General features: G+C 37.9%; 1 protein-coding gene across 1 annotated transcript in view; it reads right to left on the minus strand.

The window, feature by feature from the left end:
* epb41l4b (erythrocyte membrane protein band 4.1 like 4B) overlaps positions 1–20,085 on the minus strand; it is a 244,302-nt gene that overhangs the window by 121,716 nt on the left and 102,501 nt on the right. The window contains exons 11-14 of the mRNA XM_033049625.1: positions 13,671–13,840; positions 13,482–13,591; positions 4,237–4,267; positions 84–117 (exon numbers count right to left, since the gene is read on the minus strand). Of these exons, the coding sequence (XP_032905516.1) occupies positions 84–117; positions 4,237–4,267; positions 13,482–13,591; positions 13,671–13,840 (345 nt within the window). The remainder of the gene's footprint in view (positions 1–83; positions 118–4,236; positions 4,268–13,481; positions 13,592–13,670; positions 13,841–20,085) is intronic.

The following is a 20,085-nucleotide window of genomic DNA, read 5'->3' on the forward strand; positions in this document are numbered from 1 at the left end:
AAGGAAAAACGTTCAGTAGAGTTTATCATTTTAAGCACATATTATCAGCTGTTCAATATTTACTCAATAAAGTGACGTTTTACCTGATATCCACAAATTCCTGCATTGCTCTGTGCACTGAAAGAAGGGACAAGAAATTGAGTCTAATCAATAACAGCATAAACTACAACCTATTACCAAAAATTTCAAAAATAATAGAAAAGACGGGAAATATACAATGTACATCTGAATTGCGCACAGTTACAGTTTATGGTTTAGGTTCCAGGATACTAAAATATGCCTTTTTATCCACTCCAGATCTCCAAAGGCAACAAACTCAATAATGATGCAAACAAGGCTATGTACCTTTTTTTTTAAATTACAAGACATGTCACCTCAATCTCATCTAATAAGGTTTAAATGAGTGTTCTTTTCAATTTTCCTTTACTTTACTGTTTACATTAAGGTAATAACCTGAATGTACCACATCAAGATTATAGGTAGCAATGAATTCACCCCCAAATGTAATTTTTTCAGATTACAAAGCTAAATTTGCTCCAGTTTTTGAACTACATTCCAGCGGAAGCAGTACTGAATCTATTTTGATTGAAATGTTTTCTTTTTTTAAATATAGCGATGCAACAGAAAGAGACCGCTGCTCCTATCAGTGAAGATATGACCAGCAGAAGGGCATGAGACTTGTTGCTTTGTAAATCCTTTTTCCTGTATTATATATTAGTTGCTTTATTAATTTTTTCCCTGCAAATATTAGTTGCTTCATTAATACTTTTCCCTGTATTTCACTATAATAAACAGTTTGTAACCTTGAAGTGTTTTTTCTTCAATCATTGATCCAAATCCCCGAAAAATTGCTTACATTCTATTACACCAGCAAAGTCAAAATGCGTTCAGAATTGAGGTCAGGGGCAAAATCTAATATGGAATAAAGAAAGAGGGCCTTTATTTTCTGTTTGTTAGGAAACAGAACTAGTTTCAATCCAAAGTGAGCATAGCCCATGATACAACTATATCCAGTCTGTATCCAGTTCCATTGTTTGTAACTTGTTTTCACCTAGCCCAATGGCCTGTTTCCTTTATCATCATTACCTTTTGGCCTATCTTTCATTCATTTGTTCTATACCTCTCTACAGTGGCTTGCAAAACTTTTCATACCCCTTGAACTTTTCCACATTTTGTCACGTTACAACCACAAACGTAAATGTTTTTTATTGGGATTTTATGTGATAGACCAACACAAAGTGGTGCATAATTGTGAAGTGGAAGGAAAATGATACATGGTTTTCAAATTTTTTTACAAATAAAAAACTGAAAAGTGTGGCGTGCAAAAGTATTCAGCCCCCCTGAGTCAATACTTTGTAGAACCACCTTTCGCTGCAATTACAGCTGCAAGTCTTTTGGGGTATGTCTCTACCAGCTTTGCACATCTAGAGACTGAAATGTTTGCCCATTCTTCTTTGCAAAATAGCTCAAACTCAGTCAGATTGGATGGAGAGCGTCTGTGAACAGCAATTTTCAAGTCTTGCCAGAGATTCTCAATTGGATTTAGGTCTGGACTTTGACTGGGCCATTCTAACACATGAATATGCTTTGATCTAAACCATTCCATTGTAGCTCTGGCTGTATGTTTAGGGTCGTTGTCCTGCTGGAAGGTGAACCTCCGCCCCAGTCTCAAGTCTTTTGCAGACTCTAACAGGTTTTCTTCCATCCATCTTCCCATCAACTCTGACCAGCTTCCCTGTCCCTGCTGAAGAAAAGCATCCCCACAGCATGATGCTGCCACCACCATGTTTCACAGTGGGGATGGTGTGTTCAGGGTGATGTGCAGTGTTAGTTTTCCGCCACACATAGCGTTTTGCATTTAGGCCAAAAACTTCATTTTTGGTCTCATCTGACCAGAGCACCTTCCCCCACATGGCTTGTGGCAAACTGCAAACGGGACTTCTTATGGCTTTTTTTCAACAATGGCTTTCTTCTTGCCACTCTTCCATAAAGGCTCGATTTGTGGAGTGCACGACTAATAGTTGTCCTGTGGACAGATTCTCGCACCTGAGCTGTGGATCTCTGCAGCTCCTCCAGAGTTACCATGGGCCTCTTGGCTGCTTCTCTGATCAATGCTCTCCTTGCCCGGCCTGTCAGTTTAGGTGGACGGCCATGTCTTGGTAGGTTTGCAGTTGTGCCATACTCTTTCCATTTTCGGATAATGGATTGAACAGTGCTCCGTGAGATGTTCAAAGCTTGGGATATTTTTTTATAACCTAACCCTGCTTTAAACTTCTCCACAACTTTAGCCCTGACCTGTCTGGTGTGTTCCTTGGGCTTCATGATGCTGTTTGTTCACTAATGTTCTCCAACAAACCTCTGAGGCCTTCACAGAACAGCTGTATTTATACTGAGATTAGATTACACACAAGTGGACTCTATTTACTAATTAGGTGACTTCTGAAGGCAATTGGTTGCACTGGATTTTATTTAGGGGTATCAGAGTAAAGGGGGCTGAATACTTTTGCACGCCACACTTTTCAGTTTTTTATTTGTAAAAAAATTTGAAAACCATGTATCATTTTCCTTCCACTTCACAATTATGCGCCACTTTGTGTTGTTCTATCACATAAAATCCCAATAAAATACATTTACGTTTGTGGTTGTAACGTGACAAAATGTGGAAAAGTTCAAGGGGTATGAATACTTTTGCAAGCCACTGTATATCACCATCTATATCTCGCGTTTCCCTTTCCTTGACGCTCAGTTTGAAGAAAGGTTTCGATCCAAAACGTCACCTTTTATTTTTCTCCAAAGATGCTGCCTGACTCGCTGGAGTTACTCCAGATTTTTGTGTCTGTCTTCAGTATACAACTGTATCCAATTTGGTATTAATTTATTATCATGAGTACCGAGATACAGTGAAAGACCTGGGGAAAAATGATCAAATTTGTGAGAGAGGATCTCCCGCACTTATACCGACTTTCCCTAATCAACCCATCTTTCCAAATAAATGTATATCTTATCCTTCAGATGCCTCTCCAGTAACATGCCTACCACAAACATTAAGCTTATCGGTCTATAGTTACCAGGTTTGGTTTTGGCAGCCTATCTTAAATAGAGGCACAACATTAGCAGACCTCCAGTCTTCTAGCACCTCATCGTTCTTTTTAATTTTCCTTTACTGTTTACATTAAGGTAATAACCTGAATATACCGCATTAAGATTATAGGTAGCAATGAATTCCCCACAAATGTCATATTTTCAGATTACAAAGCTAAATTTGCTCCAGTTTTTGAACCACATTCCAGTGGAAGCAGTACTGAATCCATTTTGATTTAAATGCTTTCCTTTTTTAAATTACAGTGATGCAACATCGCTATATTTAAATATTCAAGTAAAGATTGGTCATCCATTACAGAATCTTAAAATTACTTCACTCTTATGCACCAAGGATACAATTGAGATAAAGTTTCGCTTATTACTTTACTTCTTGCTCTGAACATGAAAGCAGTCAATCCGCAGTACATCAAGGTACACAAAAATGCTGGAGAAACTCAGCGGGTGCAGCAGCATCTATGGAGCGAATGAAATAGGTGACGTTTCGGGCCGAACCCCTTCTTCAGTCTGAAGAAGGGTTTCGGCCCGAAACGTCACCTATTTCATTCGCTCCATAGATGCTGCTGCACCCGCTGAGTTTCTCCAGCATTTTTGTGTACCTTCGATCTTCCAGCATCTGCAGTTCCTTCTTGAACACAGTACATCAAGGTCTGTTTACAAGTATTTAACAGTTAATTTCAATATATTCATTATTTACATCCCAGAATGTTTTCACACATGGACATTAATTGTCAATTTCAATATTAAATTTTGTTTCAGTTACAAAGTACCGGAGTAACTCAGCAGGTCAGGTAGTATCTTTGGAGAACATAGATGGGTGATGTTTTGGGTTGAGGCCCTTCTTCAATGTGTCTGAAGAAGGATCTTAACCCGAAACACTGCCTATCCATGTTCTCCGGAGATGTTGCCTGACCTGCTGAGTTATTCCGGTACTGTCATTTTGTGTATTTACCAGCATCTGCAGGTCTGTTTCTACTCTTCATTACAGTTACATCTATTTAATGGAACAACTGATCCAAATATTATGCAAATAATGAATGAAATTACTGCACAATTGCTATTCCTAGGTCAGGAATATACAATTTTGGGATTACTGTCATGCCACTTAATATTTAAAAAGAAAGAAATATTTCCAACCTGGTGTGTCCATATTTTACTGGAATTGAACCTGTAAGGCATGAACAACTTATTAGCTGTTGCAATGTAAAGGCAGTTGGGCAATATTCCACATTTCACAAGACAAATGGAAATAGGAGTCACAGCTACCAGATCCCTGAAGCCTGCCCCGCCATTCAATAGGATCTATGCTGGCCTCAACTCCTCTTCTGTGCCAGTTCTCCACAATCCTCAATTCCTTGATCTTTCAAATATTAATCTCCACCTTAAATACATTGAGTGATCTGGACATCACCACCCAGTGGAGCAGAGAATTCCAGAGATCCTCTCAAAAAAGCTTGTCCCACTTGTCAGCTTTGGCACATATTCCTCCAAACCTTCCCTACCCATTAGTGGATTTTAAATGTCATAATTGTACCCACTTCTATCACTTCTTGTTGCAGCTGGCTCCCCTGTATGCAGCACCCTCGGTATAAGTTGCTCTGATCCATTTAAATCTTTTCCCCTTTCACTTTAAACTTAATCCCTCTGATTTTTGACTCTGCTACCTTGGGGAAATGAGTGCAGCTGTCCGCCTTATTGATGCCCCTCAAACTTATCAACCTCTATGAGGTCACCTCCCTCAGCCTCCTGCACTCCAGGGTATAATGATCCAGCCTATGCAGCCTCTCCCAATAGCTAAAACAGTCCAGACCTAGTAATATCCTTGTCAATTATTTTTTGCATCCTTTCCAGTTTCATGACACCCTTCCTATGTAGCAGGGTCACCATAATTGTACACAGTACTCCAAATGTGGCTTTACTATATCTTGGAGAGCTGTAGCATGATGTCAGAACTCCTGTTATTCACACCAATGTACCTGCAACCCTAGGTCTCTGTTCTCACCACATTCCACAGGACCCTACCATTTATTGCACAAGCCCTGTCCTGTTTGTCCTGCCAACATGCAATTTATGCAAATTAAACCCCATTTACAATTCCACGGCCAGTAAGCTCAATTGCTGAAGTCGTAGATAACTTCTTCACTGTCCACTATATCACCAATTTTAGTAATATCCGCAAACCTACTAAATATACCACGTACATTCACATCCAAATCGTTAATGTGTTAATCCTGGCTAAATTGGAGCAGCCATGTTATTAAAATAGAGTAAGGGTTAATGTACTGCTTGGCCATTTTGGTCAAGTTAAATGTGCCTTTGCAGAACTGAGACAAGCTGCTGAATGGTGCCAGTTTGTCTGTGGCCTAGATAAGAGCTGCAGAGAAAGAATGGGACATCTGCAATAGTCTTACAATGAGGTGTAAAATGCATGGAACTCATTGGGTCAATGCAAAGCAGATATACAGTTTAAATAATGTTGCAAAGCCTTATTTGGATAGTTGTTGAATGGTTGAAATGTTAAGCTTCGTCTGGGTTGCCTGAATCTCAGGGCACATGTTGCATTATTCACCTGTGTTAACTTATTTCTAGAAGCTCCTTTTGAATACAATGTATTGGTTACTATGTTATTGGGTTGGGGAACTGTTCATCATGTACTGTTGTAATCGATATGTGTTATTGGACTGTACAGAGACCACCCCCATTTGGTTCGGCCCCTCAAGGTTCGGGGACCTATAAAAAGTAGCTCCCACGAGGTCCAATGTCGATCTTCTGGAAGAACGCTTGGGACTGCGTGACCTTTTGGAGTGTCGCTGCTTGCACGAGGCTGGAAGGGCTTGGCAAGCAGATATAAGGATCGAACCCGCGGTAGTTAGGTATTGTATAGGGGAACTGTTACTGTGTTATCCAAAATAAAGTTTAGTTGCTCAAGTGCTTGATTCAGTATTTTATTGACTGAAACTAGACTGGGGGGAGCTTAGAAAGAGCTATTTACTTTGGGGGCTCGTCTGGGATCTCAACGAACCCCCAACCACAAGTTTGCGATTAAGGATGTGGAGTTGTCCCGATCGCGAGTGCAGAAATCGGCGCCACGGTGCGGTTTTTGCATTGATTTTCGGCACTTCGCTAGTCAGAGCAGATCGATCATTGGGCTTGGGAAAGGGTCCCAACAAGATCGTAGAACTGTGTCTAGCAAGCACGGGGGGGGGGGGGGGGGATGATAGCACTCCTTTGGGTTAGAGCCCATAAAACACAAGTGGAGTTAGAGGCCCTAATACTTGGTAGGGCCTTTGGTAGCTGCAGCTGCTGGCAAAGCCAAATTCCGTGTTAGATTTGGGTTAGAAGCCCTACCCAGAATTGGTATGCGATTGGCGGGATGACATCTGGTGCCAAGCAGGTGATAAGGAACAAGCCCATTTGACGGGATGACTTAGGTTGGTTAGCTCGGTGGTTAGAGTATAGATTGGCTGGGAATACTCTAGTCCATTCGAAATTTCATTTTCGAATAAATTTGAATTTGAACCCGCATACGTACATTGGTACGAACCAAAACTGATTGGTTGGAACAGAGCGAGCTTAAATTTGCAGAATACAATGTATCTAAATACAGAAGTTCATATTGAAGTTCTGATTGTACGGTAGAATTTGAATTCTGTGTATATAGAACTTCGGAGTTTGTACAGCGTGTTTGAGATCGATCCCGAATAGCGGCTGATCAACCGTGAGTAGTAACCCTCTGATCAATTGTTTATTAGTACCTGATAGCGAAGAGTAACTGAGAGAATTCTTTCGATCGCTGTGTCAGGGGTGGGATCGTTCCGTTGACCGAGTACGCCACTAGGAGGATTTATTAGTGGGTGATTAATCGTATGCTTGTCGTGTATATTGGGATGTGTCTTTGTCTACTTGTAATTGGGGGAATAGTTTCTTGTTTGATTATAGTTTTGCTTGCATGGTTCGGGTTTATTTGTCTTTGTAACCTTAAAGTGTTCTGAGTGGGAGAGATTGCTGCTAGAAGATTTAAATATTAAGAGCCTTAGTTTGGGAGACTGAAATTCTTTTACAGGCTGAAAATTGAATGAGTGATTGTGAATAAGATTGAGTTGATAAGAAAGTTGAGTGCTCGATTGAAGGGTAATCGAGTAGAACAATTGAAGAGCGATTGAGTAGAGTGATTCAACTGAGCGATTGAATGAAACGATTGACTGAATGTACGATTGTGTGAGAGGTGTGAATCTGTTAGACGTTGGCTATTGTGTGAAAGTGATCTCAGTAGCCTTGGAGTCTGAAAGGAAGGAGCGAGTGTAGAGGAGGTGTGAGTACCTTGAAACTTATCTGTATTGTGTTCGATTATGTAGGAGGATGGGAAATAGTCTGGAGAAGGACCTAACAAATATTTCCGGATGTCCATTGAGAATAATCTGCGATAAGATTCCTCAGAAGGCAGAAAGACTAAGGCAATTTTTGGGCAAATTAAATAAAGTCTGAGGGAACGAACTTTGGCCGATGGGTGGGCTAAAGTCTGTAACAGGAATAACCTACATAGAGAAAATTATTAGGCGATATGGGGATAGTGAAGAAGGGAACAAACTCATTAAATTATGGAAGATATTTTTTATTGAAGGAAAGGTAACTAAAGAAGTCGTTCTGCTTTCTGCTTTAAGAATGGCAGCGTCCAACCTAGGGATGAGGATGGAGGAAGAGAGAGCTGGTCCTTCTCTAGGTATTTCGGAAGAGAGAGACATTGAAAGTCAGCAGCAGGAGCAGGAAAGTGCACCGACTTTTAAAGAGGAAATGACTACGATGGCTCTTAAAGTGGAGGTGCCGACTAAAGTTAAACTCATCAAGTTTAGTACAAGCGCAGCGGTTAGCGTGGATCTCGAGGGGAGAGAAGCCCAATATGTAAAAGAATGGGCAGACTTTTTCGGAATAGAGTCACAGCATTCCTCTCACCCCTCTCATGTTCTTAGTTCTAAAACACCTTGCGCAGCTTGCGAACAAGGGGCTCGGGTGGAGTCAGCGGCATCTTCGACTCCACCCACTAAATTTAAATCCATAGCAGGCAAATCGGGAGAGTACTCTCTAGCTCCGACGATTGCTTCACCAGCAGAGGATAGTGTGGAGGATCAGGGAGCTAGATCAGGGAAGGTTCCTCAGCAGTGGGTGCCAAAATTAATTAAAAGACCAACTGGAGAAGTAAAGGAATCATTCCTAAAGTATAGAGATTCCACTAGCAGAAAGAGCAGTTTCTCTGAGGGTGAGACAGTAGGGGGCTGTGAAATAGCTGATCCTGATATCGGTAAGATTATAAGATCGGAACAAATCCCCGATATTATGGAAATGGAGCGAATGCCCCGTAGACAATTTCCATGTAGGAAGGTACATAATCTGCTTTTAGAATTAGATACTGCAGTAGGTGCAGATTATCCCTGGGCTACAGACGTCACCGCTCCAGTGCAACCTGGTTCAACAACAACTAAATCCCTCCAGAGACCAGTATTAAGAATTCGGAAACTGGAAGTGACATCGAAGGAAAAGGAAGAATTTAAGGCATGGATCCGTCCTGATTACCTGAGGGACATGCCTATTCGAGAGCCTACTTTCCCTAAATTTAATTGGAGAGACTACAGAACTGTGAGGCCCGATCAATGTTACATCTGTGGGGAAACGGGACACAGGAGCAGAGCTTGCCCTATGAGGGAACATAGAGGAGGAAGGGGTCAAAGAAGAGGACCACATGATCTTAGATGGATATAGGGATACTTGGGACCCTGAAGATAGAGGAAGAGAACACTGGCCAGAGGATCGGGGGGCAGAGAACCAAGTATTCTGGCAGCCCAATCTTTTCCGGTGGCCCTGATCTGCCAGCTAGTCCAGAGTGTGGACAGAGTAAGATGACCCTTACCTCAAAGCCTAAAAGGTGAAATCTGAGGGTATCCTCATGACATTAAGACGGCCCAAGGAAAATAATAATAAATTATCAGAACAAGAAAGAACACCGCCCTTTTCGAATCCCAGGAGGAGAGTTACAAAGAAGCTGATTGGGATTGAGAAACTTCACCAAAAGGAAGGAATATTAAAGTAGAGACAAAGTAGCTGGTGTCAAAAAAGATAAGAACTGAAGGGAACTAAACTGGCACTGGGGAAAGAAATGAATTTATTGCGCAGGAGGTATGAAAGTAGGGATAGGAGCCATTATACTAATTTGTTACAAAGTTGTTGTGCCTGCAGGACAGCGTCACTTACAACGCCACTATCTGGGAAGTGAGGTAAAGTGTATGTGGACCCTCAAAAACGGGCAGAAGACACAGCTCATCCATTATCTCCATCCAGGTAGCCCCCCAGAGACAAAAACCAACAACGAAGAAGAAATTATACTGTCCTGTCCCTTTAATATATCATCTGGGAAAGGCCAACAAATAAAGAAGGTTGCTCCTTGGTATTCTTACTCCTTTGGAACTAACATCGAGGAGGAAGAAGAAGATACCTACCCTAGTGCCCAACTTTAACATAATATAACATTTGACACCAGTGAAGGGAAAAGAAGAGAACAACATCTGAAACTCTCTAAAGAAATACAAACAACCTCTGAAGATTATTGGGGCAAGCACCAATTAGAATACTCCTCTGTGGTTCGGAGACACCTACTTTGCGCCTAAATTCTAGTCATTAGAAATAAATTGACAAAATTCTGAATTCGATCTCTAAATTGTATAGTGATGAATTGGAAGGACTTTAAAGTTTATGATTTGGAACTGACATGAGATCTGGCTTCGGAGTATTTAAAATTTGATTATTAATTTGGTATTTTTATTGTCTCATTCCCAGACACACAGCCAAAGATGGGAAGGGTTATTCAAAGAACATCAGGGAAGGATGGAACTTGGGGAGATCTGGTAAAATGGAGGAATATTCAGGGAACATGTGAGTTGGCATTGAAATATTAAGAAAGAGGAAATGTAAATAGTAGAACCCCCTTCAAGAGACCAAAGTTAACCGCCTAAGAAAGAGTTACTGGAGGAAAAGTCTTATTAAATTAGAAGAAATAATAGGGGAATGGGTACTTGCGTCAGAGTCGATTTATTTGACCGGTGGTTCTAAATTTGTCTAACCCTTGATAGTAAAGCAGCTCCTATTATCAAGGTGTAAAGAAATTGTCCCTAGATTCATTATTCTTAATTGGCTTTATAATAAAATTGACAACGTATGGAAATTAATTGATTAAATTTGAACAGCTGGGAATTCCACGGGAATTGGATTGAATTGTGTTATCGACCACAAGCTGTGGAATGAAGAGGGTGAGACGGGCCCAAGACTTAAAATATTAAATTGAAGGCTGAGACTGAATTTGGTTGATTTGAAACATTCCTCATGGTTTGCTTTAAATAAGTCAGGCCTGTAGGGAAATCTGGACTGAACCCAGCTGAAATTTATATGAGAAACCATCATCAGATACACATTGAAGAACATCGTGTGAATACGGAGAGGGCTGATTATGTTGATCCTAGGATAGGAATGATTAATAGAATAGCGATAGTAAATAGAAAAAGGACTCGTGAATGACAGCTTTGTCCCAAGTTTTTCAGGAATTATAGGTTATAGGTTCAATCATGGATGGAGTAGTGGGATTGACAACGCAGATGGATGGGATTTGTGCCCACGAAAACTCGAGAGGTGAAGACTCAGCAGACGGAAATTGTGAAGCTACCCCCACGAAAACTGGAAGCTTGATGAGATTCTAGGAAGAGACATCATCTTGTCGTTGTTAATAGATTGATAATTCAATAGTCACCCATGTATATTTGATTATCTAATTATTAGGTTATCATAAATGATGGTTTATCATATATGATAAAAGGAAGGAATGTTAATCCTGGCTAAATTGGAGCAGCCATGGTATTAAAATTGAGTAAGGGCTGGTGTACTGCTAGGCCATTTTGGTCAAGTTAAATGTGCCTTTGCAGAACTGAGACAAGCTGCTGAATGGGTGTCAGTTTCTCTGTGGCCTAGATAAGAGCTGCAGTGAAAGAATGGGAACCAGATATACATAGTTTAATTAATGTTGCAAAGCCTTATTTGGATAGTTGTTGATCGGTTGATATGTTAAGGTTTGTCTGGGTTGCCTGAATCTCAGGGCACATGTTGCATTATTCACCTGTGTTAACTTCTTTCTAGAAGCTCCTTTTGAACACAATGTATTGGTTACTATGTTATTGGGTTGGGGAACTGTCCATCATGTACTGTTGTAATCGATTTGTGCTATTGGACTGTACAAAGACCACCCCCATTTAGTTCGGCCCCTCAAGGTTCGGGGACCTATAAAAAGTAGCTCCCACGTGGTCCGATGTCGATCTTCTGGAATAACACTTGGGACTGCGTGACCTTTTGGAGTGTCTCTGCTTGCACGAGGCTGGAAGGGCTTGGCCAAACAGATACAAGGACCGAACCTGCGTTGGTTAGGTATTGTATAGGGGAACTATTACTGTTATCCAAAATAAAGTTTAGTTGCTTAAGTGCTTGATTCAGTATTTTATTGACTGAAACTAGACTGGGGAAGCTTAGAATGAGCTTTTTACAAATGTAGATAAGGAACAGCAGTGGACTCTGCACCAATTCCTGTGGTATACCATTTGTTACAGGCCTCTGGTCTGAAAAACAACTCTCTAATCCCCCATTCCACCCCCCCCCCCTCCCCTTTTGTTTCCTACTTTCATGCCAATTTTGTATCCAGTTGGTCAGCTCAACCTCTATCACATGTGCTCCAACCTTTTAGACTAGTCTATGATGAGGCACCTTGTCAAAAACCTTAGTACAGCTCATGTAGACAACCCATTCCGAGTAAGATAATTACAAAATTAACATGTTGAACCATACTCCAGCCGTAAAGAGGATGAATTTTCACAAGACGATGTTTGTGTGAGTGTAATGTTGATACATCAAGGCAGTTTTATAATGAGTTTCTTGGGACTTTTCCGTGGACCAGGTTCAGACGGTGCCAGGATCCTTGAGTACTCCAGACTAGCCATCACAACCATGAGGCCCCAATGGCCAGGGTGGCATGAGACTCATTGCTGCCAGCCACCGCTCGTATCAGTGAAGACATGACCAGCAGGAGGGCATGAGACTTGATGCTATATTAATCCTTTTTCCTGTATTATATATTAGTTGCTTCACTAATTTTTTTCCTGCAAATATTAGTTGCTTCATTAATATTTTCCCCTGTATTTCACTATAATAAACAGTTTGTAACCTTGAAGTGTTCTTTCTTCAATCATTGATCCAAATCCTCGAAAAATTGCTTACATTCTATTACACCAGCAAAGTCAAAATGCGTTCAGAATTGAGGTCAGGGGCAAAATCTAATATGGAATAAAGAAAGAGGGCCTTTATTTTCTTTGTTAGGGAACAGAACTAGTTTCAATCCAATGTGAGCATAGCCCATGATACAACTATATCCAGTCTGTATCCAGTTCCATTGTCTGTAACTCGTTTTCACCTAGCCCACAACTAACAATGGCCTGTTTCCTTTATCATCATTATGTTTTTGCTTATCTTTCATTCATTTGTTCTATATCTCTCTATATCACCATCTCTATCGCACGTTTCCCTTTCCTTGACGCTCAGTTTGAAGAAAGGTCTCGATCCAAAACGTCACCTTTTACTTTTCTCCAGAGATGCTGCCTGACCCTCTGAATTACTCCAGACTTCGGTATACAACTATATTCAATTTGGTATTAATTTATTATCATGAGTACCGAGATACAGTGAAAGACCTGGGGAAAAATTATCAAATTTGTGAGAGGATCTCCCGCACTTATACTGACTTTCCCTAATCAACCCATCTTTCCAAATAAATGTATATCTTATCCTTCAGATGCCTCTCCAGTAACTTGCCTACCACAAACATTAAGCTTATTGGTTTACAGTTCCCAGGTTTGGTTTTTGCAGCCTATCTTAAATAGTGGCACAACATTAGCAAACCTCCAGTCTTCTGGCACCTCACCAATACATAATGATGAATCATATATCTCAGCCAGGGCCCCTGTGATTTATTCACTGGCTTCCCACAGTGTGAGAAGTCACTTGTGCAAGTGACTGCTGATCCCGTTTTCGATAACTGTTTCTTGCCTGACTAGACCACTTCAGTACCTAATGACACAGGTATGCTTGCGCAAAGAAAGCTATATGTATAGAAACCTGCTTGTACAAAGATCTGTGTGTGCATGCAAATTAGTCATCATTAATCTTGGTCATCTTTTATGGTAATCTTTTATCTGTACAGCATGTGTGATAAGCATGTATATCTATTCCTGAAGTGAATATATAATTAAGATGTCCAGTTTAAAATAATTGAAAAACAATGATCCACAAAGCTCAACTAATACCTTTAATTGTGGAGTGCCTTCTTGAGGGATATCGTTTGCTTGGCCGCCTTTCGAATGTACTCTTCCGCCGGAGCCTACTTTTATGCGTTGCTTCGTATTCAGTCCGACCACTGGAATAAATATTGGTTAGGTGTTACATTAAATATAAAAACAGGTACATATGAACAAAATAAATTTGCAAGATGATACCTGAATCGAAAGCGAGACCCCAAACGCAGTAAGTCTGATCGTTCCTCTTTATTTTGGGTTGGCGCTCGTAGTCGGAAAAAGGCATGATTCTCCACAGCACACCTCCATAAATGTTTACATGCTTTGGAATGATCTAACCGGAAAACAAACGTATGCTCCTGTTCTCGACCCTTTGATGAAGGTGGAAATATAAAGAACCCTTTTAGAATTACAATATTTATGGAACACAGTCCTTTAAATAAAAAACAGTGCTTAAATGAAGGGATATGTGAATTCATCCATTTTGCATCCAATGATGGAAACAGACTACTTTCTAAATGTTGAAACAGTAGAAGTCCAGAGAGGTTTGTGATATCATGTACATAATTCATTCAAATGTCATGTAATGTTGGCCTTTAGAACCTGCTACAGCCTCAGTAAAAAATAAAATGCAGTTGAGATTCAAAATGGGTTAAAACCTGTAAAGGAGGTAATTCAAATGCAGTCTGCACTTAAATCAAATGGGATGTGTCCAATATTGCAAAGAGAATTATGATGGGAAAAATTATACTGGTCCTGGCTATAATCTTCCAAATATGATCTTTAAGAGTGCTGTCAGCAAAATTGTAAATGTTACTTCCCATTTCAATTTTTTTAATCAGAATCAAGCAAGTAATGACAGATCTTTAGTTTAATCTTAGTAGTGGTGGATGTCCTGGAAAGAATAATCAGGGATAGAATTCGTCATCACTTGGATTGAGAAAGGCTGCATAGATTTGTTAAAACAAATAACTACTAAATTGATAGGGGTTTTAAATTAAATCACAATCTGGAAAAATTGATATTTACAGACTTTTTCCAAAAGGCTTTTGATAACATGCCTCAAAACATTCTTGAAATTATTTAAAATGGGATTAAAGGTCACACGTTAAAAGGCTTGTGATAGTGTGTGCAGAAAGTTGGCTGTAACAAGAAAGCAACCCAGAGCTTGTTTTTCAGATGCAAGTTCCATTCCTCAGGGCTCAGAATGAGAACTAGCTCTTAACATAAATTAATAATTTGGATTTGGGAATACAGGGGAGATTTTCCAATCCGCAAATAGCATAAATCTTTTTTTTTTTTTTTTTTTTTTTAAATTTAGAAGCATGTATACAAATAATAGTAAGCGACAGATTTCTTACATAGCTTCAGTTTAAAAAAAATTTTTTTTTTAAAGAATAAAGATAAAGAGAGAAAAAGATGAGAGAAACTATAATCTAATAGAGAAAAAGACGACGAAAATGGAAATTACCAATAACAAGATTGTGGAGATAGATCCAGGAGATGCTGAGTATAACTATTCATCCAATCCCAAACTCAGGTTTCAACCCTGATTTTGTGTTAAACCAATTCACTTTTTCAAGAATTCAATAAATGGAGACCATATTCTAACAAATAATTCTGGTTTGTCAATTAAGACAAATCTTATTTTTTCCAAATGCCAGGTCACAGTCATTTCCGTAATCCACATTTTAATTGTGGGGGCTGCTGGTTTCCCCCAAAATTTTAGTATTAATTTTTTCACAGTTATGAGACTGTAATCAAGACTCTGACATCGTAAAGTTTGTGCTATGTTCTGATAATCCTAATATTATTAATTTGGGATCTGGGTCCAGTTGGATATTGATAACTTCAGAAATAATTTTAAAAATGTCCGCCCAAAAATTAAAATGTTTTATACAAGTTACAAAGGTATGCGTTAAGTTGGCTTCTTGAAATTGACATTTATCACAGAGAGGGGAAATATTTTGAAAAATCCTATTTAATTTTGTCTTTGAATAATGTAATCTATATAGTATTTTAAATTGTATCAAGGAGTGTCTAGCATTTAACAAACAGTGATTTATATATTGTAAGCTTTCATCCCATGTGTCTTTTATTATGGGTTGAACCAACTCGTCTTCCCATGCTCGTCTGTATGATTCTGAAGACGGAACCTCAGTATCTAAGAGGATATTATAGATATAAGATATTAATTTATTGGTATTGGGATGTCTATTCAAGCATTCATCAAGGGTTTCTGGCCCCTAAATCTAGTCTTGCATGTGTAGTTTTACATAGTCTCTAAGTTGCAAATATCTAAAAAAATTATTAGCGTGTAACTCGTATTTCTGCTGTAGTTCCTGAAATTAGAGAAAAATGCCTTTTTGATAAAGGTCTCCCTCAATTTTAATTCCATGGGGTTTCCATTGGACAAATCCTCTATCTAAAACAGACGGTTTAAAAGAAGGGTTATTTGCAATCGGGAGAAACCGCGATAAATTATCCAATTTTAGAGTGGGTTTTAATTGTTTCCACATACGTATAGCACTATGTATAATCGTATTTCCTCCGGATGTTTTTTTATTCAAATTAATCGGAGCTAAAAGAATCGAGCCTATTTCAAAAGGTAAGCAGTCCTCCTTCTCCATCTTTAGCCAGTCTGGCTGTTGATCAATGTCATCCAGCCAGGTTATATTTTTAATATTAACTGCCCAGTAATAAAATAGAAAGTTTGGTAAAGCTAATCCTCCATTAACTTTGGACTTGCATAAGTGTTTTTTTTATTTATTCTGTGGTTCTTAAAGTCCCAATTTGTAACAGTTGAATCGATTTTTTTGAAGAATCTTTTTGGAAGATATATCAGAATTGATTGGAATTAGTATAATAATTGTGGGAGAAAAATAATCTTTATAGCATTAATTCTATGAAATAAAGAGATGGGAAGTGTTTTCCAATATTGGATATTTCTGTGTAATTTAGTAAGTAAAGGAGGAAAATTTGATTTGAATAAAGAAGTATATTTCTTGGTCACATAGATTCCAAGTTATTCAAACTTTTCATGGGCAATTTTAAAAGGATACTGTTGAAGTATAAGCGGGTTTTGTTCCATTATTAGCATAATTTCCTCCTTTATTTTTTAAAGAATAAAGATAAAGAGAGAAAAAGATGAGAGAAACTATAATCTAATAGAGAAAAAGACGACGAAAATGGAAATTACCAATAACAAGATTGTGGAGATAGATCCAGGAGATGCTGAGTATAACTATTCATCCAATCCCAAACTCAGGTTTCAACCCTGATTTTGTGTTAAACCAATTCACTTTTTCAAGAATTCAATAAATGGAGACCATATTCTAACAAATAATTCTGGTTTGTCAATTAAGACAAATCTTATTTTTTCCAAATGCCAGGTCACAGTCATTTCCGTAATCCACATTTTAATTGTGGGGGCTGCTGGTTTCCCCCAAAATTTTAGTATTAATCTTTTCACAGTTATGAGACTGTAATCAAGACTCTGACATCGTAAAGTTTGTGCTATGTTCTGATAATCCTAATATTATTAATTTAGGATCTGGGTCCAGTTGGATATTGATAACTTCAGAAATAATTTTAAAAATGTCCGCCCAAAAATTAAAATGTTTTATACAAGTTACAAAGGTATGCGTTAAGTTGGCTTCTTGAAATTGACATTTATCACAGAGAGGGGAAATATTTTGAAAAATCCTATTTAATTTTGTCTTTGAATAATGTAATCTATATAGTATTTTAAATTGTATCAAGGAGTGTCTAGCATTTAACAAACAGTGATTTATATATTGTAAGCTTTCATCCCATGTGTCTTTTATTATGGGTTGAACCAACTCGTCTTCCCATGCTCGTCTGTATGATTCTGAAGACGGAACCTCAGTATCTAAGAGGATATTATAGATATAAGATATTAATTTATTGGTATTGGGATGTCTATTCAAGCATTCATCAAGGGTTTCTGGCCCCTAAATCTAGTCTTGCATGTGTAGTTTTACATAGTCTCTAAGTTGCAAATATCTAAAAAAATTATTAGCGTGTAACTCGTATTTCTGCTGTAGTTCCTGAAATTAGAGAAAAATGCCTTTTTGATAAAGGTCTCCCTCAATTTTAATTCCATGGGGTTTCCATTGGACAAATCCTCTATCTAAAACAGACGGTTTAAAAGAAGGGTTATTTGCAATCGGGAGAAACCGCGATAAATTATCCAATTTTAGAGTGGGTTTTAATTGTTTCCACATACGTATAGCACTATGTATAATCGTATTTCCTCCGGATGTTTTTTTATTCAAATTAATCGGAGCTAAAAGAATCGAGCCTATTTCAAAAGGTAAGCAGTCCTCCTTCTCCATCTTTAGCCAGTCTGGCTGTTGATCAATGTCATCCAGCCAGGTTATATTTTTAATATTAACTGCCCAGTAATAAAATAGAAAGTTTGGTAAAGCTAATCCTCCATTAACTTTGGACTTGCATAAGTGTTTTTTTTATTTATTCTGTGGTTCTTAAAGTCCCAATTTGTAACAGTTGAATCGATTTTTTTGAAGAATCTTTTTGGAAGATATATCAGAATTGATTGGAATTAGTATAATAATTGTGGGAGAAAAATCATCTTTATAGCATTAATTCTATGAAATAAAGAGATGGGAAGTGTTTTCCAATATTGGATATTTCTGTGTAATTTAGTAAGTAAAGGAGGAAAATTTGATTTGAATAAAGAAGTATATTTCTTGGTCACATAGATTCCAAGTTATTCAAACTTTTCATGGGCAATTTTAAAAGGATACTGTTGAAGTATAAGCGGGTTTTGTTCCATTATTAGCATAATTTCCTCCTTTATTTTTTAAAGAATAAAGATAAAGAGAGAAAAAGATGAGAGAAACTATAATCTAATAGAGAAAAAGACGACGAAAATGGAAATTACCAATAACAAGATTGTGGAGATAGATCCAGGAGATGCTGAGTATAACTATTCATCCAATCCCAAACTCAGGTTTCAACCCTGATTTTGTGTTAAACCAATTCACTTTTTCAAGAATTCAATAAATGGAGACCATATTCTAACAAATAATTCTGGTTTGTCAATTAAGACAAATCTTATTTTTTCCAAATGCCAGGTCACAGTCATTTCCGTAATCCACATTTTAATTGTGGGGGCTGCTGGTTTCCCCCAAAATTTTAGTATTAATCTTTTCACAGTTATGAGACTGTAATCAAGACTCTGACATCGTAAAGTTTGTGCTATGTTCTGATAATCCTAATATTATTAATTTAGGATCTGGGTCCAGTTGGATATTGATAACTTCAGAAATAATTTTAAAATGTCCGCCCAAAAATTAAAATGTTTTATACAAGTTACAAAGGTATGCGTTAAGTTGGCTTCTTGAAATTGACATTTATCACAGAGAGGGGAAATATTTTGAAAAATCCTATTTAATTTTGTCTTTGAATAATGTAATCTATATAGTATTTTAAATTGTATCAAGGAGTGTCTAGCATTTAACAAACAGTGATTTATATATTGTAAGCTTTCATCCCATGTGTCTTTTATTATGGGTTGAACCAACTCGTCTTCCCATGCTCGTCTGTATGATTCTGAAGACGGAACCTCAGTATCTAAGAGGATATTATAGATATAAGATATTAATTTATTGGTATTGGGATGTCTATTCAAGCATTCATCAAGGGTTTCTGGCCCCTAAATCTAGTCTTGCATGTGTAGTTTTACATAGTCTCTAAGTTGCAAATATCTAAAAAAATTATTAGCGTGTAACTCGTATTTCTGCTGTAGTTCCTGAAATTAGAGAAAAATGCCTTTTTGATAAAGGTCTCCCTCAATTTTAATTCCATGGGGTTTCCATTGGACAAATCCTCTATCTAAAACAGACGGTTTAAAAGAAGGGTTATTTGCAATCGGGAGAAACCGCGATAAATTATCCAATTTTAGAGTGGGTTTTAATTGTTTCCACATACGTATAGCACTATGTATAATCGTATTTCCTCCGGATGTTTTTTTATTCAAATTAATCGGAGCTAAAAGAATCGAGCCTATTTCAAAAGGTAAGCAGTCCTCCTTCTCCATCTTTAGCCAGTCTGGCTGTTGATCAATGTCATCCAGCCAGGTTATATTTTTAATATTAACTGCCCAGTAATAAAATAGAAAGTTTGGTAAAGCTAATCCTCCATTAACTTTGGACTTGCATAAGTGTTTTTTTTATTTATTCTGTGGTTCTTAAAGTCCCAATTTGTAACAGTTGAATCGATTTTTTTGAAGAATCTTTTTGGAAGATATATCAGAATTGATTGGAATTAGTATAATAATTGTGGGAGAAAAATCATCTTTATAGCATTAATTCTATGAAATAAAGAGATGGGAAGTGTTTTCCAATATTGGATATTTCTGTGTAATTTAGTAAGTAAAGGAGGAAAATTTGATTTGAATAAAGAAGTATATTTCTTGGTCACATAGATTCCAAGGTATTCAAACTTTTCATGGGCAATTTCGCTTTTACTCCAATTAATTCTATATCCCGAGAATGAACCAAATTGAGATGAGATTTAATAAACGTGGAATGCTAATTTCTGGGTTTGTGATGTATAATAATACATCGTC

This window comes from Amblyraja radiata, chromosome 2 (genome assembly GCF_010909765.2).
Source record: "Amblyraja radiata isolate CabotCenter1 chromosome 2, sAmbRad1.1.pri, whole genome shotgun sequence".
Lineage (NCBI taxonomy): Eukaryota > Metazoa > Chordata > Chondrichthyes > Rajiformes > Rajidae > Amblyraja > Amblyraja radiata.